General features: G+C 33.4%; 1 protein-coding gene across 2 annotated transcripts; it reads right to left on the reverse strand.

Moving 5' to 3' along the window:
• Positions 1–21,104: 21,104 nt before the first annotated feature.
• LOC120071132 (zinc finger BED domain-containing protein DAYSLEEPER-like) lies at positions 21,105–25,116 on the reverse strand. 2 transcript variants are annotated; one of them, XM_039023209.1, is made up of 2 exons: positions 24,094–24,810; positions 21,105–23,531 (listed from the first exon to the last, which is right to left on the reverse strand). In XM_039023209.1, exons 1-2 carry the CDS (start codon positions 24,148–24,150, stop codon positions 21,366–21,368), a joined length of 2,223 nt encoding a protein of 740 aa, XP_038879137.1. In that variant the 5' UTR covers positions 24,151–24,810; the 3' UTR covers positions 21,105–21,365. The 2 variants fall into 2 exon arrangements, with proteins under 2 accessions (XP_038879137.1, XP_038879139.1); XM_039023211.1 differs by lacking the exon at positions 24,094–24,810 and adding an exon at positions 24,877–25,116 and having other exon boundaries at positions 21,107–23,531.
• Between the last annotated feature and the right edge of the window lie 1,448 nt (positions 25,117–26,564).

The following is a 26,564-nucleotide window of genomic DNA, read 5'->3' on the forward strand; positions in this document are numbered from 1 at the left end:
AATAAAAGGCCTATAATGACATGCATTTCTGCCCGTCATCAATCATATGTAAACGAATTCCCTATTGTCAATTTGAACATTTCAAACAAAAATTGATTCTCAAATTGTATCTAAACTACCAAGGGAACCTTATGGATCTATGGCTCGAAGCTCCAATGGTACGTGAATAATTGACTAAACTCTTTAGCCACGATATCCACCATCTATTAACTGTCAGGAATTCCACTAAAGACCGACAGTTGAACTCTTCTTACCATAGATATATTTCTATGTCCATTGAATATAACTAATCATCAGTACGATGAACCTTCACAGATACTCATAAATACAGCTAGGCCAATTTACCATTTTGCCCATGTAGTTACATTTTACTCCTTAAGTACCACCGATCCCTTTAATGAACAATACAACATAGTCTTACTTTGGGTGAACAACTCTCGGGCCATGAGAAGGTGTGTGGCACCACATCGTTCAAGCCTGAGATCAATCCTTAAGAGAGCAATCTATCTACTTACCCCTGCTTCGGGGAAGGAGTGAACTCCATCTTGTGAAGTTGAGTTCCCAGCTCCCAAATCAGACGAATCCCCAAAGTAGTAGGTATGAATCGGCGCTCTGGCTACTCGCACCCATGCAAATTAAAGAACCGCCCTCAATGGCAGGAGTTCCCAACTCACTCAGGATTGAAATCATGTTACCTATGGTTTTCCTAGTTATCCTAGTGAAGTGAAGTCTCTATCATGAACGAAGTTTTATGATGAGACGTTACACTTTGTGGTCAGATCTTATACAAACTCTTTGTATAAGACGCCCCTGCTCGCATATTCCCTACACGAATTATCAGGATCAGACCATCTGTGACAAGTCACAACACTTGTAACTATTCCATAAAACGGGTCGTGTCTGTAGTGTTACCAGGATAAGGTTTCCCTCCGATATCCATGTACTATAGACCATTTTGGTTGTCACTTAAGACATGATCCATTTGTATGTCACTTTATACATGTTTAAGTTACATAAAGACAACCAAGGATAGTAAGTTTATTAGTTTGTGGTAAAATAAAAACATCTAAATGTGCAAAGTCAAGAAGTGAAGTGAATATCATATATATTATACATCACAAGCGTTCGTACAAAATTGTTTACAAACTACAAGACATGAGACTTTAGGGCACAAACCCCAACAACTGGTCCCAAAGGAACATAAATCATGGCAATCTAGTGATCCCAAAGGAACACAAATCATGGTAGTCTACTGAGCTCAAAGGAACACATGAAAGGATCAAATCACAAACGGAAGCGTGTGATCGCCTTGCAATTTTATTTTCGATTTTACATAAAAAAAAATACGGTTTAAAAATAATAACATAATGGATAAACAATCAAGATTGGCATGCATTTAAGAGAAGAAAAGAAAGAAGAGCTAAACCTTATCTTTGTATATTCCCAAATTCTTCATGATTCCCTCCGCGTCTTCTCCGGAACGTTTCTTCAATGATCAAGAGACACCACCGTAAGTGAAACCTTGTTATTCTCTAGGATTCCAAGAATTGGATATGTGATCTCCAAGACTTGGAAGAGGAAGAAGACGTAGTAGAGAAAAGAAGAGAGATTTTAAGAGAAGTAGTAGGTGACTATGATTCAGAATTCCGAATCCAACTGTAACACAAACATAGACAATGAAGACCTATTTATAGAGAGGAGGGGTGACCCCCTTCTCCTTGTCTTTCCTATTCCTACTCTAGTTCTAATTTAACTAAATAAATTTTGTTTAATTAATTAGTCCAATAATTAAATAACCATATATATTAAATCCAATTTAATATATATAATTAATTAATAAATAAATAAACATCATGTTTATTTATCTCTACTTCTCAAAATTTAATTAATTAATCAATTAAACGACTATATTAAATCATATTTAATATAGAATTAATCAACATATAATTATCAAATATTTATATGTATACATCTCTTTAATATTTGAATTTTATTAAAATATTTTTCTCTCTTAATTATAGATCACATTTATAATTAAGCATATTATATTAATCTCATTAATATGCAATTGATTTGAACAATTCAAACCATTCCTCTTATATATATTTTAGTGAGCTAACAATGGGACCTTATGGACCTACAGATTAGAAGCTCCAATGATATAAGATTAATTAATTAAACTCTTTAATTAAATTAATCAATTGTCATTAACTACCGGTCACTCCACTAAAGACTGATAGTTGCACTCTTCGCACTGTAGATTTATTTATGTGTCCACGGATGTAACCAATCAATAGTGAGTCGTCCTTTCACAAATTGCTCATAACTATAGCTGGGTCAAAATACTATTTTACTCCTATAGTTACATTTAATTCCTTAAATACCATTGATCCCTCTAATGAACAAACAATTTATAATCCAACTATAAACTAACACCTTTTCGAGCCAGTAAGAGGTTGAGGCCTCAATGTTCAAGACCCAGAATCAACTATTAAGGGAGCAATTTATCTACTTTCCCTAAGGTCGGGAAATGAGTGAATTTCATCTTGTGTAGTTGTGTTCCCAGCTCTCTACTCGAAGAAGTTCCCAAAATGGTAAACTTGTTGAGTTGGCTAACAAAACCACTTTCACCTATACAAATCAAAGATTACCCTCATAGACAAGAGTTCACAACTCACTAAGGATTAAGATCAAGCCATTTATGGTCATCCTAATGAAATGTAAGTCTTTTCTAACAACGATGTTATATAGAGACACTATTCATTTTGTGGTCTGGTCTTATACAAACTCTTTGTATAGAATACCACCGCTCGCATGTCTCCACGTGAACGATCAGGATCAAACATTTGTAGCACTTTACAACAATTGTAACATTTACAAAGAAGGCCTTTTCGTAGTATTACCAGATAAAGTACCTAACCTTATCCATCTACTGCATACCATTTAGATTATCACTTAAACGTGATCCACCTGTATGTCTCCACATACATGTTTAAGCTTCATAAAATAACCTTGGATCTCAATCTATTGAATTGATTTAATGCAGTCAAAAAATTAATAAAATACCTCTTATTTTTTTAGATAAATAATTTGTCTTTACAAATTACAAGATATACTCGATTTAGGACATTAAATCTAACAACACATATCATGGCAATCTAGTGAACTCGAAAGAACATATATCATGGCAGTCTAGTGAACCCGAAGAAACACATATCATAGCAATAGTGGTGATCCCCTAAAGACACCGAATCAGTCATAAATGGTGAACCCGAGGGTTCACAAACATAAGATGTACACTGCCCGATAGGAGTGCTAACAGTCACCATTAGTCTAACATGCAACGTACAACTTTCAAATTTCATATCAAACCATAAACATGTTATCATGATTTTAGTAGCATAGTTCATAGGTTTCTGGAACAACCTCAATAGTCCATCCATTAGCAAATTGTAGTAAATCATTCCATCATAATAATATCATGTTTTCACGTGTATACACAATCTTAACATCAACTTAGTTAGAATGCCTGGTTCGAGGGCAAACTAGTAGTAAACCACTTAACTTGGAATTAATTCTAAATAGCTAAAAATATAACTTTGCAAAACTTTGAATCCTGAATAAATCCAAAGACATGAACCAAAATTAAATCCAACGTTTAGGGCACAATTCGAATCATAACTTAACCCGAATATATCCAAACAACTTACCAAACATGTGGTTTGATCTAAAACCACCTCGAAGCTTCAAAATCAACACGATCCAATAACTATATCACCAAAATCAACCTTTAGCTCTAATGGACAACAACTTTACCTTCTAATCCAACCTCCTAAAATCATAATTAAATCAAAAGTTAAGCCGACACTTAGTAGGTATCCAAAAATTCTCAACAAAAACCTAAAACCTTACAAAAAAGGATGCGGAACAATGACACTTAGTAGGTATCCAAAAATTCTCAACAAAAACCTAAAACCTTACAAAAAAGGATGCGGAACAATTTTAATCTTGTCGAAAAGCACTTTGAGAGTTTATAAAACCCAATTTAAACATAAAAAAATATGTGGATAGACCAAAACATCAACCAAAATTTGATGGGTATTCAAGATCTTCCAAAACAAATCCATAAAACACAAAATAAATTATCCAAAATATCAATTCCAATGACAATGGCGCTAGCAGAGATAGCGGCAGTGGCAACCATAGACGAGCGGCGGGCATTGCTATTGGACGATGCAAATTGTTTAGGCTAGCAACTGGTAGTGAGGGTCTTGCATGAGGAGGGTTTGCGAGATTGAGAGAGAAAGGAGGTTTCCCGTTTTACAGATTCTATTCAGCAGCGATTACGGACAAATCAGAGCTCCAAACAACAATCCAGCCGTTCACAATGAGGCTCTATATGTCCCAAACAGACTGACCAAAGTTCAGCACAATCCAACAGTTTAAACTCTGGTAATCGGCAATTTTTTGCAAGTTGTCGCTGAAAAACCAAACTACTATCTTTCTCTCCGATTTTTTTTTCCTCTTTTCACTCTTCTTTAATTTCAAATATCCCAATTCTTTTTTTTTTTTTTCAAATTTTAAAAAAGATAAACAAAATATTTTATCACAATATCTCCAAAATCTTCAGAGATTCTATCAAATTAAAAAATCAATTAACTACTCAAATTACCTTAATTTAGGCTCCAAAAATCAAATTTAAATGGCATAAAATCAATTAATTTGATACAAATTAAATCAATCCAAATATTTAAATGAATTTAATGTTGAAATGTCTTGAATCTGTTTTTTGGCGCTTCGAACAACCAAGTACGGGGGTCTCGCTGTGCTTTCACCACAATCTGAAGCTGAGAAGGAGTACATGTCTTGAGTTCCTTATGTTAGTGCAGTAGGAAGTTTGATGTATGCTATAGTCTGTACTAGTCTTGATCTTGCCCATGTTGTTAGTGTTGTCAGCAAGTTCATGGGTCAACCTGGGAAGGAGCATTGGCAAGCCGTTAAAAGGATTTTTCGTTACCTTAGAGGTATATTTGATGTTGGTCTTGTTTATGGGAATTGCACAGATTGTTTGGTGACTGGTTATTCTGATTCTGACTATGCTGGAGATATTGACAGTATGAGGTCTATGACTAGCTATGTGTTCACTTTGGGTGGTTCTGTTATTAGTTGGAAGACAACCTTACAGCCTACAGTTACTTTGTCTACTACTGAAGCAGAGTACATGGCCTTGACAGAAGTTTCTAAAGAGGGAATATGGCTGAGGGAGTTAGTTGGTGATCTTGGTTTGCATCATAACCAAACTATTGTATATTGTGATAGTTTGAGTGCAATATGTCTAGCCAAGGATCAAGTTCATCATGAGAGAACTAAACACATAGATGTAAGATATCACTTCTTAAGAGGTGAGCAGAGAGTTAAAGTGATGAAAATTGGTACTACTGACAACCCTGTTGATATGTTCACCAAACCGGTTCCACAAGGTAAGTTCCAACATTTTTTGGACTTGCTAAATGTTTTGAATTGTTAGTGGTCCCCTTTATGGGACACTTTGAGGCATGAGGGAGAAGTCTGGATACGTTTGCCGATATTGACTTATGTTGCATTTGGTACATCTATTATCTAAGAGAGAATTCAAGTCAAGGTGGAGATTTGTTGAAATGTCTTGAATCTGTTTGCTGACGCTTCGAACAACCAACCTATTTAGATTTTGTATTACAATATATTTATTTATTTGCAGTTATTTATGTTTTTGACCCCTAGGGTTTAGAGTAGTGCGCTATATAAACTCTCTAACCCTAGAGGCGCCGTTTTGATGTAATTTTGAAAACATTCTCTCAAATAATATTGTTCTCCCTCTACCTGTGGATGTAGCTAACATACTGTTAGTGAACCACGTATATCTGTGTGTCGATCTTCCCTATCTCTACGTTCCTTTTTGTGTTCTTTAATTGTCGATTTTGCAACATTTAAAACCACATAAAATAAATTATCTCCTCAATTTTTTTAAGTTGGCTCCAAAATCCAAAAACTAAAGGAAATTAAAGTCCAACAACTTAAGAAGATTAACCCCAATTTATCCAAAACTGGGGATGTTACAAGGCGCACATATGAACATTCACCTTTTGGATTTGTTTCGAAACGTTATTATCTTAACATACCCAAAACTTGAAATGTCGTAAACTAGTTTTACAACATCTCTTTAATCCAAAACTTTTCTCAAATAGCTTTGAATGAAATAATGTCCCTTATAACAATCTATATTGCAAGTCCTAACCATAGCCTGGTAACAATGTAACTTTGATATGATGAGACCATATTTAACAAAGCACTCATCATTAATATGTCCAAGTCTAACAAGGTCAAACTTCTATTATTTCACAATTTCATCTAATTGTATCTAATAATGCTCAAATAATCAATTAGGCATAGTAAATTAAGGTTCATGTGTTTACCATTATGATCTCATCATAATATATATTAATAGACTTGTGTAGTTGATTTAAACTTTGATTTTTTTTTTTTAATATTTCAAAGAAAATGAAACTTAAGTTGCATTAGATTAAGATACTTTTACTTATAAATATTCATTAATCATATTATTGACATATTTATGATAATAATTGACTTTTACCTTCACCAAACCTTTTGGATAATTATGTATAAGCCTAACATGATTTTTGGTCATGTAGCTTTATCCAATAAGATCCAATGACTATCTTGCATTAAAAGCAAAAGATTTTTAGATAGGTAAAGTAATTTAACTCTAACTTTTAGATAATTACCTATAACAATCATTAAAATTGATGATAATCAATTTTAATTATCAAAATCTAGTATCTTTTAAGGAGAAAAGAATGTCTTTCTTTCTGAATTCATTAATCCTGAATTTCTCAGTACAGTATTGAGATGTGTTAACTTTTGACATGTATAAAATTGTATTTATTTAAAACTGTACATATTTTCAAAAAAAAAAATTGAAAACATACTTTTATTACTAAAACCATTCGTACTCTATGAATTATATAGTAATAAAGTTAGGAGAAATTGAATTTCTCATATGGTGATAAAAACATCATTTTCAGCATAAATAAACAATGACATCTAAATATCGCCCACTACTTTAACTGAGATGAGCTTCCTGGTGCCAACTTGCAAAAGTTATTATACCGTTTTAATTAATTTCCAAGAAATACAGTCTAATAGAACTTAAGAAAAACATTGACAGTGAATCCATATTCAACTATCTAGGTGATAATCTTTATTCTCCAATAAGAATCTAGTAAATCAAATTTACTCATTTTCTTATTTTTCTTCATTTTTGAGGTATTTTTAATATTCTTCATAATATGTCTTCCCAAGCTAATTTGGAAATAATTTCCTTATTGACTCTAATCACAAAAGTTACATTTTTCTTGGACTAATATAATACTTCACTTTTGAGAGTATTTAGATAATTATCTAAATTAAACTTATATTGAGTTCAACATCCTATGTTGTTGTCTGATCCTTTATCCTCTAAATTTGACATTTAGTATGTCTATTAGAAGATAAATATAAGTTCTTTCAATTTATAATTCATCAATCATATAATTCATGAACAATTCATGAATTGTTCCTATTCAAAGATAAACTTTAAAAGTTACATTGCCATTTAGTATCAAGGAAATTTTTCGAGTAGCATTTTTATCTATTTATTTGACTTATATCGGTAATAAAAATTAATAATAACTTGTGAGGGAAACAGACATAAATAAATTATATAAAATATGTTATTCAATAATATGCAATCAATTATCCGTTCAAGCTCAACATAAAAATTAAAAAATGAACCCTAGAGATTGAATATAAATCTCATTCATATTAACTAATAATTTCTATTGTTGTGATACTTTAGTGATTTAGAATAAGCGCCATTGAAGAGTGGTTGATTGTTTCTTCACTAGATTGAAACAATCTCAACTAGCCATTATACCAGAATAACTCTTATTCCTACAATGACTAATTACCATTCATTTGGTCAAGAAACCATTGACTTGCTTGATAATTTCTTGTAAGTGTGACTCTTCATTTTAGAACCTATAGTTGAGCTATAATAAGCTTGCCAAATGGAGGGACAATAATGGTACAAAAACTATAGCAACTGTTGGGTTGTATGTCATAAAACTCGCAATTTGTAATCTTTAAACATATTCTATTTGCAATAAAGTTGCTATTAAGGTTTATTGAATAAAGTTGTTATTGAACATGTAAATTGCATTTGTATAACCTAAATTCAATAAACTAACGAACCCCTGGCTATAACATGAATGCTTGAACTTTATGTAGAGATATAAAAGTGAGTCAAGTTTGAGTATATAGCCAAAATGTTCTATAAGTATAAGGATAGGGTTTGTACCTTATCTTGGAGACACTATGGATGTGACCCACTTTGTATTTAATACAAACGTTGTGATCCTAAAATCGTTCATGCGGAGACATGCGAATGGGAGCATCCTATGTAAAAGATGTTTACATAAAACTGGACAACGAAATAGTTTATTTTCTTTATAACATCACTTACTGTTAAAACTAACTATTTCAACTCGATAACCTAAGGTAACTCATCAATCCTGAGTTAACTATGAACTCTTATTTATTCGAGATTATCCTTTAATCTACAATGGTGAGAGTGGCTCAATATCGTCGCTCCATAAGCCTCCCATTTTAGGGGTAAGACCGGATAGATAGCTGGGGACATAGTTCTATAAGAAGGAATTCGCTCATACCCACTTTAGAGATAGTAGATAGGTTGTTCCCTTAAGTACTGACTTCTAATCTTGAACAAGGGGTCTCGCTCTCTCTATGGCTGAAAGGGACTCGGTTTATTGGTAGGACCATAAACCAATTGTTCATTAGTTGATCAATGGAGACTTAAGGAGCAAAATGCAATATAGGGATAAAATAGTCATTTTGACCTAGCTGTAAATACGAACAACCTGTGAAGAATTGATTTATTAATCATGGTTAAATCAAATAGATAGAAATATATCTACAGTGAGAAGAGTTCAACTATTGGGCTTTAGTGGAGTGACCCGGTAGTTAACAAATGTTGGTTAATTCAATTAAAACGGTTTAGCCAATTAATCTTGAATCGTTGAAGCTCATGATCTGTAGGTCTATTAAGTCTCCCCACTAGCTCATAAACGAACTAAACCTTAGAATAGTGTGATGAGAGAATTTGAAATGTTCAAATTCAAATTACTGGAATTATTAATTATATGTGATATAATAATACGTATAATTGTCGAATTAAACAAGATTAGATAATTTAATAATATTTAAATATTAATTACATGGATAGGGATTCATGTTTGAAATATGTGTTATATTAACTTAATACGTGATATAAATTAATTTAACTAATTAATTATCTAGAATTAATTTTATTTAAAATTAATTATGTTTAAAATTATTATTTCATTTAAATATTAATTCAGTTACTTTTTCATTTTAAATTTGAAATTAGATTTCAACTTTTAAAAAATTGAATTTGGAATAAAATTCAATTAAAATAAATAAATTGGAGGTGAATGGATTATTCCACTTCTTCCACTACAATACAAGTTTTTCCACTCAAATTAGGAGAGGTTTGGTGTCATCACCTCTTGATTTTCATTTTACATGAATTGATATGATAAAATGAAGGAAACTACAGCATAAATCATTCATGCTTTTTGCTGAATTGATGAAGAAATTGTTTTTCATCTTTTTACACCGAAAACTCACCAATTTCTCAAATTTCCTTGAATTTTCTTCTCATTTTGGATCTCACAATCCAATCTAAAGATCTAGAGGATAGGAAATATCTTGTGGTAGTCTACAAGTTTTAGAGAAGAGATTTGAGCTTAGGAGTTGTTGAAACCCTATTTATATGTTTTTTACCTTACATATTTAATAGCTCAAATTAATGTAATTAGAGTGCTTAAGATTTGGAATCGCTTCCGCTTGTTGAATGTCAACACCATCAGCAACCCTATCTATTTCTGGAGTCAACCCTAATATTGACTCCATGCAAATACTTTTCAAAAGGCGACACGAGGCCAAGCATGAAGTCTCACGTTGTCCACCAAGAAGAACACCGTAGGATATGTTGAGACGTGTCCTTCTCCCACTTACTATAAATGCTTTCTTCATTCACCTTGATACTGACCCATGCAAGCATCTTCTGAAGAGAGGTCGCATCCAGGAAAATACCAGGTCAAGCATGAATCTCACAGTGTGAATTTTCATGGAGAGCATGAGAGAAAATTACCTATCATATACATATTTTTCTCCCAATAAGTATTTTAAGATTGAGAGTTCAAAATTTAGGTAAATTAGGCTAATATATTTATATAAGTGAATATTGTTTTCCCAATATAACATTTATATTGGATAGTTGTACTATAATGTTTTAATTCATTAAACATTTTAATAAATTAATACATTATTGCATGCTTAATAAAATATTAACTAATTCAACCACAGGTTGGTTCCTAGGTAGGAATGTTCCTTTACGATCGTCAGCTTAAATACCCTAATCCTAAACAGAACCTTCCTAGACAGAACTCCCGTATAGTCAATATTTTATTATTAATTTGATATTCTCTCATTTTAATCTTATTAAAATAAAATAAAATATTTATTTTAAATTTAATCTTATTAAAATAAAATAAAAGATTTATTTTAAATTTAATCTTATTAGAAATAAATTAAAGATTAATTTATTATCAAATTTTTAACTATTTAAAATAAATTGATTAATCTTATCCCAATCTCATTAGTTAGCATGCAACCTTATTTTAAGTTTCATTATTCATTAATTATATAAAATAACACTTATATCTACTTAATGAATTAGAAACTTATAATATAAATCTCTATGATATCTCTATTAACTATAATTACATTTTAATTAATAATTATCATATTTCATGCAAATTCATTTCATTAAAATATAATATAGCTCTTATATTATAAATGATGAATACTATATAGTAATTATTATGCATACTATTTTTCTTTAAATTCATAATATAACACTTTCATTATAAAGAATGAAGACTATATATTAAATATCATGCATATTTTTTTTATTAAATACATAACTCTTATATTATAAATAATGAAAACTATGTAGTATTTTCATGCATAATATGAAAATTCCTAAACATTCAATATAACAATTATTTTTAAATATGATGCATGACATGCTTAATCTATGTGGGATTTTAATCAAAACATATATCTAATGCATTATTAAATTAAATAGCAATAAGAGACCGAAATTTTGGCATTACTAAAAAAATAAAATTACAACAATTTTAAAATTTTCTAAATAATAGGTCTCATGGTAAATATTTAGTCATGATTTTTGGTCAACTTCTGAATCTATCATGCCCAGAAAAAACTGAACTGCTAGGAGCATCCATGACGTACAAACAATGTTATTCAGACAGTCGGAAGTTTTTATGATGCCAAAAGATGACGTACAGCAGCAACCCACACAAAAATCTCTTGGATCTGCACTCCGAACTCCCTTTTTCACCTCTATTTTGAGTCTTTTTCAGACAAAAAATGCCACGAAGGACGCATACTTTTAAGACTCAATTTACAAATAATTTTTTCAAAACAACGGATCCTTATATTAATCGAATCAAAGTAAATTGTAGTAAATCTAATGCCAAAACTCTGAAAACATCTATTATGCAAAACCAATTTCCAATAACATACATCATACATGTACAGAAAATTGAACCCACTAATTTTATTTTGATTTTCAATCTAAACCAAAAATCAAAACAATAATTGGCTCTGATACCAATTGATGAAAAATTAAAACACACATCAACATGTGATGTATAGTTTAAGGTTAAGCTTACAATTGAGTTGAAAAACATATTACCTTTGAAGAACCATTCTTCAATCTTCTCCAAGAAAAAAAAAATCCTTCTCAACGAATAGATCTCACGAACAGTACTGCCTCGGGTTTTCCCCACTATATCTCTAAGAAGAAATTGGTTTGTAGAAACTCCTTTTGAAAGAGAAGGAAATTTTTTTGTTTTGGAGAGCTTTTTCATAGAGAACACCTTCTTTGTGAAGATCTTGAGTGAGATGGATTTGAAATTGGATGAGAGCATCAAATTACATCTCTGCAATCACCAACCCTTAAAAATAAAACCCCCCACTCCCTTAATATGTGGAGTCCTTTATTTAATTAAAACAGTTTTAATTTAATTTAATTAATTGTTAATTAAAATGAAATAAAATTTATTTAATTAAACTAAATAATTATTAATCAAACTATGATTGAATTTTTTTCTTTTAAGTAAATATCTCATATTCAATTACATGTATATTTAAATCATATTCAAATATACATCTCCCTCATAACCTATAGTTTGAATATGAATTTTATTCATATTAATTTAATATTTGAATCATATTTAAATATGTTAAATCTCATTTTATTATATAGTTTAATTTTGAATCTTATTCAAGTTAACTTTATGTTGTAATATATTTAAATACATTATATTAATTGTATCATACACAATTAACATTACTCCCTTAAATAATTTGAACAATTCAAATTCTTTCAAAACTATTTGTCCTTGTTTACCAATTGTTAACTAGCAAAGGGACTTAATGAACCTACAGATTATAAGCTCCAATGATTCAATATTAACTAAACTCCTTAATTATGTTAATGTACATTCATTAATTGTGGGTCACTCCAATAAAGACTCATAACTGCACTCTTCGCACTGTAGAACATTTCTATATCCATGAATTTAACAATTACAAGTAAGTCAATCTTTCAAGAGCAGTTCATAATTACAGTTGGGTCAAATTACTATTTTACCCTCGTAATTACCTCTTACTCCTTAAGTACTATTGATCCCTCTAATGAACAATTTGTTTATGGTCATACTATAAACCAAGTCTCTCTTGGGCCACTAAGAGGACGTATACCCTTCAAGACCCCGAATCAACACTTGAGAGAACTAATTCTCTATTTACCCTAAAGGCGAGAAGGAGCGAATTTCATATTATGTAGCTATGTTTCCAACTCCCCACTCAGTAACGTCACCAAAATAGTAGGCATATTGAGTCTGCAACTAAGGTCACCCATACAAATCAAAGAACGACCCTCATGAGCAGGAGTTCATAACTCACTCAGGATTGAGATCGAGTTACATGATTATCCTATGAAATATTAATCTCTTTAACTAATGCATTAGAATGAGAGATTAAGTATTCCGTGGTCTGATCTTATAAAAACTCATTGTATAGAATATCTCTACTCACATGTCTTTACATAAACAATTTGGATCAAATCGTTTGTAACACTTGCAATATTCGTAATAATTACAAAGTGGGTCATAGCCATGGTGTTACCAGGATAAGGCAACCAACCTTAATCCATATACTATAGACCCTTTAGATTATTATTTGAAATATGATCCACATGCATGCTCACTACATATTGTTTTAAGTCTCATGAAATAACCTTGGAGTTTTTCCGTAATGGATAACTAATAATTACATATATAAAATAATAAATTATTATATCAAATAACTAATTAACTATGAGGCTTTAGGACATAAATCTCAACAATCCTAAGTAAGAGCCAAGGGAAAAATAGCCTTGGCCGTGTATTTTCCTTAGGGAATCAGATTGATATTCTTTTAGCTATTTTAAAGATATTTCCAACTTTATTTAGGGACATACTCATGATATATAAATTAATTAAACTAAACTAAGAAAGCAATAAAGTGATCGAATATGAAGGTTATCAATATAGAGACATTTTAAGGAATAGATTTCATCAATGATACAATTGCTTGGACTCTTGAAGTAATTAACACAACAACTAGATCTATAAGTCTTTTGTCTAGATTGAATCTTTTGCAAACAGTATTTTATTTCACTTAATTACTAATTATTAATCACTTGAAACTAGATAATTAAGCAAAACATTAAGACTCTTCATCAACAATCTTTACCGTTATCCGACTACTTTAGTGACGATAGTCTAGCATGCATGATCTAATCTAAAGCCTACTCGTTAGAACAAGATTTAAATCATAAAATCATTAAAATATTGATCAAACATTCAAAAGGATTAAGAACGGAGATGCAAATTAACATTCAAGAAGCAAAGTGTTTAACAATTAAACCAAAGAATTTATCTAGCCCTAAAACTATGAGAAGTTAGCCTCGCATGACTTCCAAAGACAGAACCAATATTAGAATACAAAAATACATAAGATAATTCAAGAAAATAGAAGAGAAAAAGAAGATTTATCCGACATTCTTGCGGCATTTCTATGGTAGAATTGATCCTTCAATGCTCTCTAGTCACTTTGGCATCATGAAGTCTCCATAACCTGCTCAATACCCTTTCCCTAGGCCTAAAAAACTCCAAAATTCGATGTGGAAGTCGGCTGCAAATCTAGAATAAGTAGGAAAATTTTTCCTAAACTATTTAGATTTTTTCCTAATTTGCAACATAGCGTCACGACACTCCTGAAGGAAATCAGACATGAGGATTTTCATGAGCAGCAGAATCATCGTTCCAAATTCCATTCGAAATTGAACACTAACAATTACAGTCACGAAACGAAAACTAATAGGTCATGCACAATACGAAATTACAACATGCTTTAATAGGATAATCAAGGGAAAGGTTATACATACCTTTAAAGACTCATGCTTCAAACTCCCTCGATCACAAACGCTCATTCAGTCTCCAAGACAGTAACACACGAACGCTCGAACACAACGGCTGCAACACAGCACGATCAATCAGCAAACACGACCTCAACGATTTCCAAGATCACAAACTCAATGAATGGCCTCTAAAACCTCGAACTCAATCGAGTTGAGTGAGGACACCACCACAAGTGTTACCTTGGTATTCTCAGTGTGAGAATCCAAAAGTGTAGGCTCTATGTGGACTTGGTTAGAGGAAGAGACCTGAGGAATAACAATCGTGTAGACGATTGAGCAAGTGGGAGATGATATGAGTCTATCGTATACACGAATGCTTAATCGTGTAGAAGAAGGCAATCTATCATATAGATAAAGCCCTGCGGTCATTTAGCTACGACCAGCTGAGTGAACTATTGTATAATAACACTGCACGATCGTTTAGTCTCTCTTTCAACTATCGTTTAGTGAAACAAATTCACTTGACAGCAATTCCGTGAATACTTTTTGAGAATAGCAACTCTTCTATATTTAGGAAGATATTTTTCCTTTTATTTAAAGGTTACCATAAAACTACCAATAACCTCTCACTCAATTGGTTATTAGAGAAAAAGAAATAGTTATCCAATAACTAATATTATTATAAATATATATGATAACCAACTTACCATATTATATTTATAACCTATAGTTTTAATATTTCATCTCATGAAACATATAAACCATAACTCTTTTTCTATTTTATGGTACTTAATGTAAATCTCATTTAGATTAATCTTCCACTTGATGTATCTCATACATCACACTGATCATATCATATATAATCGAATTTCCTCTAGTCAATTTGAACATTTCAAATCAACACCAAGAACTGATTCTCAACTTTAATCCATTAAGCTACCAAGGGACCTTATAGACCTGTAGCTTGAAGCTCCAACGGTACGCTGAATAACTGACTAAACTCTTTAGTCACGTGATCCACCATCCGTTAACTACCGGGCACTCCATTAAAGACCGACAATTGTACTCTCCATACTACTGATATATTTTGTGTCCATATCAACCAATCAACAATGCGATAACTCTTCGTAGATCACTCGTAAATACAGCTGGGCCAATAACCGTTATGCCCCTATAGTTACATCTAACTCCTTAAGTATCACTGATCCCTCTAATGAACATAAGTCATAGTCCTACTATGACTGAGTCCTCTCTTCCAAAGAGAAGATGTGGCCGCAATGTTCAAGACCCGGAATCAGTCTTTAAGGGAGAAATCTATCTACTTACCCCTGCTTCGAAGAAGGAGTGAATTTCATCTTATGTAACGAAGTTCCCAGCTCTTAAATTAAACAAATCCCAAAAAGGTAGGCATGTTGAGTTGGCAATCTGGCCACTCTCACCCATACTAATAAAAGGACCGCTCTTAAAGGCAGAAGTTTCCAAAACACTTAGGATTAAGATCATGTCACTTATGGTCGTTTAGGTGAGATGTAAGTCTCAAGTATCAACGTTGTTATATAAAGAGACTAGTCATCTCATGGTCCGGTCTTATACAAACTCTTTGTATAGGACACCCCCGCTCACATGTCTCCACATGAATGGTCCGGATCTACCATCTGTAGTAGTTTACAACACTTGTAAACCTCTACAAAGCGGGTCGTATCGTAGTGTCACCAAGATCAGATATCCCTCCTTAGTTCTTATACTACAAACCTTTTGAGGTTATCACTTAAGGCATGATACTTATATATCTCATATACATGCTTAAGTTTATATACAATAACCATGAAACTTTGTTTATTAGATATGAGTAAATGCCAAATAAAATAACTCTTATTTTATTCATAACAATGTGTATAGTTTACAAACTACGAGACTCCGGGAGAATTAGGACACCAATCCCAACAGCTCCCCAGCGCTACAATATTGGAATCTGCAATGCTTTCTGTGAATAGCGTCGTGCTGCAACGCTACCCTGTTTTGGGTAGTGAGACACCTTTTCTTCCTCTTTCTTCAATGTTTGGTCCGGACTTGTTCGTCTATGCATAACTGGACCGTTTTGACTTGTTTTAGCTCCAATTCTTGTTTTTTTTTTCCTTAAATTCTGGAAATCACTAATAAACAACATCAAATCTAATAAAATCAAATGAAATCCTATCTAAATAAAAGGCAAATAAAAGCACTTTTTAGATTATTTTTATGGGTCATCCCATTAATCAGGATCGAAGTTCATAGTTGAAATGCAGTCGATCACCAATTCAACTCACTCTTGTCAAAATCCCAAATGCAGCATATCTGTATGAGGAAGCTCCATTCAACTCTATCATAAACCTTGCTCACGTCAAGCTTCAAAGCAACATAACCCAGCCTTCCCTTCTTTTTCTTACTCAAGAAAGATACGCATTCATGACTTATAATGATATTATTACTAATTCAACATTCAAGGATAAAAGCTAATTGATTACGAGAGATAATATCTCTAATACCACTTTTAATCAATTTGACATAACTTTGGTAACCAACTTCTACAAGACATTACACAGGATTATAGGGCGAAAATCAGAAATTGACTTGAGATTCTTGACTTTTGGAATGAGAACAATGTATGTCTGATTCCAGTCAAATTTTTTACTTTTGGAATGAGAACAATGCGTGTTTGATTTAGTCGTGTATCAAGCCTTGGAGCTTTATAGGGCTGAAAACACCTAAGGGCATACTTTACCTCCTCCTTATTGAACAATCGGAGAAAACTCTCATTCAACTCAGAGGTAACTTTTACTTGGACCCCTTCAAACATAGCTTCCACCCTTCCTTCTCAGATTGGGTGAAGAGAACATATTCTCTAAATTATTGATAATTATCGGTTGGATTTCTTTCTCATCATTTGTTCAATCTCCCCTGGACGACGGCGATTGGAAGCTTGATTATGGAACCATCGAGTATTGCGGTCACCCCACTTCAGCTAGTTTTCGCGTGACCATTGCTTCCAGTATATCTCTTCTTCAATCAACAAGTCATGGAGCTTCTTTTCCAAACCATGAATCAAACTATAACTGACAGGAGGTGGATGATCATAGACGGCTTCAATCTCTGCCTTCATTTTCTTTTAATATCACTGAACATTACGTTGTCAGCCTTGGTTCCCCATCTTCTCGGGTTTTGAGCACAAACTCCAAGCTTTAGCCTTAAGGTGGTCGGATGTGTAACTTGGCCCTGTATGTAGGAACAAAGACAAAAACTCAGGATTAACCAAAAGTTGATCCAACCGAAGACAGACCTGACGAGGAGGGCCCCTTTCGTTGCACCATGTAAACTTATTGCCTTGAAACCCAAGATCCTGAAGGTCACAATCATTTAAGGCCCAATGAAAGTTGTCCAGCAGGTGCATGTCTCACTTGGGTCCCCCTTCCTTGTCCTTGTCTCACAAAATTTCATTTAAATCACCGCCTACCACTCAGACGAAGTTATTGGAGTTATCTCACTTGTGTATTTATTTCTTTTCTCTTCTTTTCACTCTCCCTCCTCTTCTCTCTTCGTGCTGCCAGCCGTTTTCAGTCATTTTGAACAGAATGATTCATAAAAGAAACAACCATGAACGTCGTTGATATGGAGGAACAAATCGCCCAGTTCGTTTAAATTTGAAAAAAGAAAGACGCTCCTCGACATGGAACAAGCGGGTTCATTCCTCAAGCTGTGGAATTCTATACTCTTGAATGTAACTTTTATATAATCAAAATCAATTTAAAAGGATTAAAGTATGTTTAAGAGTGATTCTAAAAATATAAAAAGTGATTTCAACTCTTACAAAATCACTCTCAAATAGGCTATTAGCCTCGTTGCTAATTTTTCCTTCTTAAATCTCAATATACATCTCATTTCTTTCATCCACTTGCCTCCAATATTCCATACTTGATTTGGCTCCAATGCAATGTTTAGTTGTTTACCTCAAGAAAAAAGTGATAAATGAATGATAATATGAAAAATGGATCCCAATAAATTATTTTTATGATTGTTTACCTTTTTTTTCGTACTTGTACTAACACGTGAATTGCAATGTCCAATCTGTAGTAAAAAAAATTACAAAGTGATAGAGAGAGATCAATTAGTTTGCATTTTGAAAATATGTTATCGTTTCCATTACTGATACCGTCAGTATACTGTTACAATATAAGAAGTATGAATTTACCACATTTACTGTATGGTAGATTCATAATTATGAGGGGACGTTTGAAGCATGATAAAAACAGAAAGTTGAGTTGAGTTGGTAATTATTATCTGGAGAGTTACATTATCTATGTTTGGTGTGCAAAGTTGAGTTGGTAATTATTATCTATGTTTGGATGCAGAGTTAAGTTGGTAATTATTATATATATTTAGATGTAGAGTTGAATTGGTAATTATTTTCTATGTTTGGATGCAGAGTTGATTTGAGTTGGAGTATTATGTGCTATTTTTGTAAAGAACTTTTAATTCTTTTTCATTCTCAAAACATTACAAATTCTCTACAAGTATTCATATACATAACACAAAATTTTGAATTTAAACACTCAAATATAAGTGATTATTCCATTAAAAATCAATTAATCATTAATTACTGTAAAAATTAAAAAAAAAAACTTAAAGGATTAGTGTCATCAAATGAAACTATTGACATTATTTTAGATAGAAGGAATGACACTTAATAATGTTAATCTTCAAAAAACCAAAATCTTACAATTTAAATCATAAAACCAACTATTAAATAGTCTTTTTTGACCAATTTGTAAAATATGAATTTACCTTTTTTCTGAAATGATTTTAGAAATATTGATGTTTATTTTTTCTACTATTATGTTGTATCAGTGTACAAACTATCTTTTTAAAATTTAAAAAAAAAAAAAAAAAAAAAAAAAAAAAAAAAAAAAAAAAAAAANAAAAAAAAAAACTTGAACCATAATTTTAAATTCCACTATTTCATTAAAATTATATAATATTTGAAAACATTAAGGGATAGGTTGTTAAAACATATCGTCAAACTTTTTTTTAGTGAAACAACATTAGGACGTCGTACGTAATATTTTTTTAGATATATGAAAAAAAATGAAATAGAAGAAGAATAATTAGATCTAAAAGAATGGTCATAGAAAGAAAATAAAAAAAGGAGAAAGGAGGAGTTTAGAAAGAAAAGGGAAAATAAAACTCATACGAGCCAGACAAAGAAAGAAGAGAGAACATGAGAAAGACGAACCAGACGGCGAAAGAAGAGAGAAGAGGAGAGAAGAGGAGTAAACGTGAAAAGAGCATGACAGAGAGAAACGACAAAGTAATAGAGGGAGTTGGGAGAGTAATGAAAACGCGTGGAACATTTTATTTTTATCAGTAGTCGTCGAAGTTGGGCACATGAAGGTAGTAGGCAGAGTACGTCACCGAAGTTGCTTGGCAAAAGTAATCGTTGGAGTTGGTCGTTAGAGTTGTCGTCAAAGGTGGTTGATGAAGCTCGGAGTTCTTCGTCGAAGTTGGTCGTACGAATGTGAAAGTCAGAGTTTTTTTTTGGTAAGTTGTCGGAGTGTTGTCGGAGGCGGTTGCCAGAGCTTGGAGTTGATTGTCGGAGTTGGCTACCCGTAGGTGGTCAGCGAAGTATGTCGCCGAAATGTGTTAGCAGTAGTCGCCAACAGAGACTAATGGGTGGAACCATTGAAAACATTGGAGAGAGAGAATTTGGAAGAGTTGGGATGAGTTGGTAAATAACCAACTCAACCCCACCAACATTTAAAATTGGTTGTGTTGGTAAAAAATATCAACTCAACCCAACTCTCCTTGGTTATCAAACACCCCCTCAATAAACATGATAAAAACAATTTAATTATATTTTGTGATTCTAACCAATTGGTCAATCAATGAAATTCCATTACAATTGTTTTAATTTTTATTAGAGATCAGTAAACATGTCCTAATTTCAGTACCCAGGTAATAGTCTGATTCTCTTTCGTTCTTTGTTTTTTTTTTTTCCCACTTCTTGTTTGGTTCCATACTTAGAAAGTCCTTTTACGATGGTTCTCGGTCGTTTTCTTCACATCCTAAAATATGAGCATATTTTCCAAACCGGCCATTGCCAGTCACAGCCTTGGAGTTGATAAACAAAGAGCTCTTTTTCGGTTTCCCATGTCCTATGGGGTCTAATAACTAACCATCCAATAGGTGATTCAGTAGTCAATTAAGATATATTATCCCAAACATAGAAGTAGGAATTCACATATTCGACCCGTTGTAAGAGATGATATAGAAAAGTTTCGGCTACTGAGTAATCAGTGGTAAATCTGAAAATTGTGGAAAAGCAAGTAATGGCATGTCCTGTAATTTGATAGATAATGACATGAAACGAAAACTGAAATATGTACCAAGCATGTGATATCTATAGATAGAATAACTCAATAATTTACTGCAATTGTTTGAACAAGGTGTACCCAACCAACTGCTTCCTAAAATGTAATACATATGATCACAGAGTTAAATCTATTCTAGAATCTAATTTTAAGGATGAATTATAATCCTCTTAAATGGTACAACAAATGTTAACCCTAATGGTAAAGTAGAACCTAAAGAGAGATGTCGCAACTTATGGACAAAAGACCAAACAGATCCTAAACAGAGACTAATATTCCATCCTTACCAGGGCATTAGAGACTTCGGTTAATCCGGACTGCATCCAGTCCTTGGAACATATCATTGCTTCTACGGTCTCGGGACGCAACGAACTGCGATATTGATCCATTTTCTTTCTTCTGGTAATAAATATGGAGTCGGGAGGTAGTGTAGAAACTGGAATAGACAAGATATCACGAGCCATCTTTGAAAGAGTAGGGTACTTGAACTTGTTCAATTTCCACCATCCCAATAGATCAAAGTCTTGTACACGAGGTAACAAAGAATCTTCCAAATACCGGTCAAGTTCCGACTTCATTTGTTGGCTGGTGGTCTCCATAATGTAGACATCAAAATCTGTAAATCCGTTGTCAGAAAGAAGATTTCCCTGAGAATCCTCTCCCTTCATGTTACCATCAACATTTCCATCTTCAGCATAGGTTGGGGTTAAGGGTAGAGGCAGCGCCACATATTCATCAAAGAGTTCATGAATTCCATCATCAACGACCTTAATGTATGCAGGAGCTTCTTCACCATAGACTTTGGTGAAACTAAACTCAACAAGTTTCATCTTGAACCGTGGATCCATCACGACAGCAGCTGCCAAGACTATGCTGCAATCATTCCAATATTTATCAAACTTTTCTAGCATCATTTTACTAAGGCTGCTTATGAAGGGATCCTCGCTTGTAATTGCTCGAGCCAGTTCTGAATGAATTCTCCACACTTCGTGAAAGACAGTAATGGCAGATGGGTGAGTCGTGGTGGTAAGGATGTTTGCTGCATCAAAAAGAAGTTTCAGGTATGTGCAGAGAATCTCAACCAACTTCCAATCTTCCAATGACGGAGCTTCCCTGTAATCAGGATCAGAGGTGTCCAAACAGGAAAATACTTCTTTCATCTCAGAGGCAGCCACCAGCATATGATAAGTTGTATTCCATTGCATTTGATCATCAAGAAAGAGGTTTCTCTCACTAGGCACTTGAAGTTGTCGCTTAAGCTCTAAAAACTTTTCCTCGTGAGAATCGGAAGTCGTCACATATTTCACACTGTCCCGAATTTTCCTTATTGTATTTTCTCCTGCATCTAATACATCTTTTGCAATGTCACTTAAAGTCCAAGCAATACAACTTCCAACTAAAAACTGACCATTGAGAATAAGGGGGTTTTTTATGGCAAGTAGGGGCCTGAGATTGTCAAGGGCGGCTTCATTCTGTCTTTGATTAAACGTAAGAGAGAATAACTTCCCTTCTAATCTCCAATCAGAGAGACACACAGCAACAGCATGACTAAGTGCATTAGGTGATTCTGGATATGGTTCCATTACAACATTCAAAACACGTCTGTGCAACTTCCACTCACTGTCAATAAAACTACCCATAATAAACACATAACCTACTGATCGACTGGAACTCCACATGTCAAGGGTAAGGCATATACGACCCGGAATGGCTTCTATAAACTTGCTTAGATTTTGCTTCTCCATTAAATAAGTTCCAACACAATCCCCTTGAACAGTGTTGAAGCTCACCATGTTGAATCGAGGCTGAAGGTTCTTGACAAATGATATAAATCCAGGATGCTCAACCATGTGAAGTGGATAGTCATGCATGATAACCATTCGGGCAATGTCTTGACGGCAACGATCCTGATCAAACACAACATAAGGTGAACTAGAAGTTCTATACCGTCTTTTTGGTGGATCACTGACAGTACCTCTTGAAGGTGGTGTATATGTAGCCACCAACTGATTCTTGTCCTGACCACGCAAAAGTGCGGAGCAAGTTCCTTTGGCAATGTGCCGCTTCAGATGGCTGGTGCCAGCAACTTTTGATCCCGTACTATACGCAAAACTTTGTTTACATTGCTTACAGTATGCCCGTCTGCAATCAGCACTTACGGATTCTATAGTAAAGTGTTCCCAGACTATAGACTTCTTTTTCCTCCTCTTGTTAGGCTGTACTTCCACCAAAGCTAGTTCATTATGTCCATCTGGTGATCCCAGCTTTCCTGTATCGGGAGTTTCCATTAGTTCGTCCTCGCGAGCTACCATGTTTTCCCCATTTGGAGTTGTCAAATTATGGTCTTCATCATGATGAATCACCATGATCTCTTTGCCCGAACTTTCCATGTTTTCTCCATCAGGAGTTGCCATTTCGTCTGGGAAGATGATTTCCTGTGCAGCAAAGCAATAAAATTAAAGAAAGATTTAGTGCCCACATCCTTATAGTGCTAACATTCCTAAAACTCCATATAAAGCAAAAACTATGGCAATTTGAACAAGTCAAAACGATAGCATAAATGTTTATCATGACTCATGGAACAGCAGGTCGCAGTCCAACTCCTAACAAAGGAAGTTTCTATATCAAACAAATTAAACATGCTGCTAAGAACAATATAAGCAAAACCCAGCCAAGGAATCATCAAAGACACGATCAACAAAATTTGACTTTCAAATCTAAGCGAGGAGAATTAATATATCATTTGAATAGACGAGGCACATCCAAACGATCGAAGAAAAATAAGAAGAAGAAGGAAACGCCATCCCAGCTCGCAAACAAAATTAATGCAAATTATTAAGATCGCAACGGAATATGTGTTTTTCTTAAACAAAAAGGAAAACCCATCTGCCCATTTGTCATATTGAGACGTTGGTAAAACGTAGGCAGAAAATAGAATCGAATTGCTCCAATTGTTAGTCGGACTCGAACCCACGAAACAAAGTAAAGGCAAAATACCATTTTTCCAAACCCAGAAAGAAAAGGGAACCGAAGAAGATCCGTCTCCATCCTCATTTTTTTTTTAGTCAGATTTGTGAAACCCCCCAAAGCCCAATCGGCTGGTCAAATTTTTGACGGATAGCTTTTTGAGAGAGGCGCTTAAGAAGGGTTCTGTTCTTAATCTATGAGACCAAGGAAGGGGAAACACCCCCCCCCAAACGCGAATAATGGGCTTGGTCCGGGCCCACTAAAGAAATCGGGTCAAATTTGAATGAAAAGACATTCGGCCCAGCTAGAAGGCATCTTCAAACTTGAGAGATTCCAGTTTCCAACCGAGATGATCGAGTCCACATGGATGAATCGTGAGGCTAAAATGGGTAATAATGAAAAAAAAAATGAAATATCTAAGATGGGCTGGAAATAGTAGTTGAACAAGACGAGTTTCTCAGATCTAGGGTTTGAAGAAAATTTGGGCATTTCAATAAGCCCAGCTACCCAGGTTTAATTGAGGGGGTAAAACCCACGAAACAGAAAATTTTGAACAGAGAATCATCGATACAGAACTCAATTTTAGAACTCGAACTTCACCGGACTAACAAATTAACAACAGAAGAAATGAATACCGAGACCCTAAATTCCCCAGGAAAAGAAAAAAAACAAACAGAATCCATTCCAAAATCAACAACTCCAGAAATCGAGATTCTAAAATCAAACTAAAAAGTCAAGAGAGTAAAGGGAAAAGAGGGAAACATCTAATTTCGTCGATTTCAAAATCATGTAAAAGAAGAGCTCGGATTTTACCCGTGGTTTCGATCCACGATGAGAATCGAGATGGCCTGGCCTGGTCTGGTGAGCCGATGAAGCCTGAAAAATTTTGCAGCGAACGAGAGAGGAAGAGAGAGAATCGGAGATTGGGCTTCAAACGAACCCGAGTTTGCTAATTGGACTCAGTTTGGTAGAAGACGATTCGGGGAAGACTTTCCTTCTCTTTTTTCCTTTTTTCTTAAAATTTGGGCATTTTCCTTTTGGGCAATGGACTTTGCTGCAGGTCCATCGGCCTTATTTTAATTATCCAATTTTTTTTTTTCAAAATTATATTTTCATTTATATCCGTATAAAAGGTCTTTTTAAATTTTTCTTTTTTCTTCTCTAAACTGGATCGAAAAGCCCACAACAGAGGCCCACCAAATATCATGGATTACTTCTAAAGTGGGCCCTACTTGGGCTGGGCCCATAAGGCTTAGATCTAGCATGGATCCAAAGGTCCATATTATGGCTCTGGTGTATGGTCGGATAAAGCCAATCCGTTGGATCTAAGTATTGGAAAATTTTAGATTACAAGTTTAGATTTTGAGATCAAACTTTGTTTATTTTTAAAATTTTCTTATCGACTAGTTTGAATTGAAAATTTTACTAAATGACAATATATATATATATATAATATATAATATAAAGAGATAAAAACTTACATAAATGTGTTTTTCATGTTACAAATTTAACTCAATTTTTGTAAATTAAAATATATATTATATAAGCATTGTAAATTTGATATTACATTATACTAATCAACAAAATTGTTTTACATATTATGTTCATAAATTAATTAATAATATTTATATTTTACCTAATATCTAGTGGGTAGCATCAACTAATTTTAGGTTTTTTTTCTCAAAACTAATAAATATATTTATATTTTACCTAACATCAACTAATTTATTGTTTTCAAAATTATATTTTAAAAAGGACGTCTTAAACTTTCAAGTTTGTCTGTTTTGTCTTTCAACTTAAAAAAATATATCTAATAATCATGGAACTTTCAATTTTATATTAAATAAAATTTTGAAATATTTGAACTTTCTTGAAAATAAATTGATCCATGACATAAAAAATTGAATTAAAAAAAACACTAACCTTCACTTAGTTTTGATTACTTACGATTTACCTCAAATCTATTTTTTTTTTTTCCCACAACTTCCATTAATACAGATTTCTTAAACATTCTAATTAAATCATGTTGAAGGTTGTCCAAAACAAAGCCCAAGTCCATACGATGCCAGGAGGCATAAGGGAGTGGGCATTTCAAAAGGGAAACGTCAATGGCTTGGTGATTGAGGTTGACTAGCCAAGCATGTAAATATATTCCAATAAAAAAATAACCAAACTGCTTTGGTATGGCACCCTCTAAAATCTCAAGAGTCGAAAACAACTCTCACATCGTCCACATAACCAGAGGAAAGACCTCTAAATAGTCTCATTCGACAATCGAAAGGGGAAGAGTAAGTAATCTCCAAAGCATAACCCTAACTTTATTTCTTGTGTGCTTAGTTGTACTATACACCCTTTATACTAACTTGAGCATCGAAGTGTAGTAGGCTATGTACTACATTAGTGCAAGGATTTCTTATGCAGCGAGACTAGATCGTAAGAAACAGACCGTATGTCAAGCCTGTGAAGGCCCTGCAACGAAGAAAAATGTGAACGAGATTTGA

Source organism: Benincasa hispida, chromosome 2, assembly GCF_009727055.1.
Source record: "Benincasa hispida cultivar B227 chromosome 2, ASM972705v1, whole genome shotgun sequence".
Taxonomy (NCBI): domain Eukaryota; kingdom Viridiplantae; phylum Streptophyta; class Magnoliopsida; order Cucurbitales; family Cucurbitaceae; genus Benincasa; species Benincasa hispida.

What these genes read in the sequence shown, in the direction of transcription:
- LOC120071132 (XM_039023209.1), bottom strand. Translation starts at nt 24,150, where the DNA reads ATGAGGATGGAGACGGATCTTCTTCGGTTCCCTTTTCTTTCTGGGTTT. An exon ending in TTTCTGGGTTTGGAAAAATG is followed by an intron (nt 23,532 to 24,093) that starts GTATTTTGCCTT and finishes TTTGCTGCACAG; the next exon opens with GAAATCATCTTCCCAGACGA.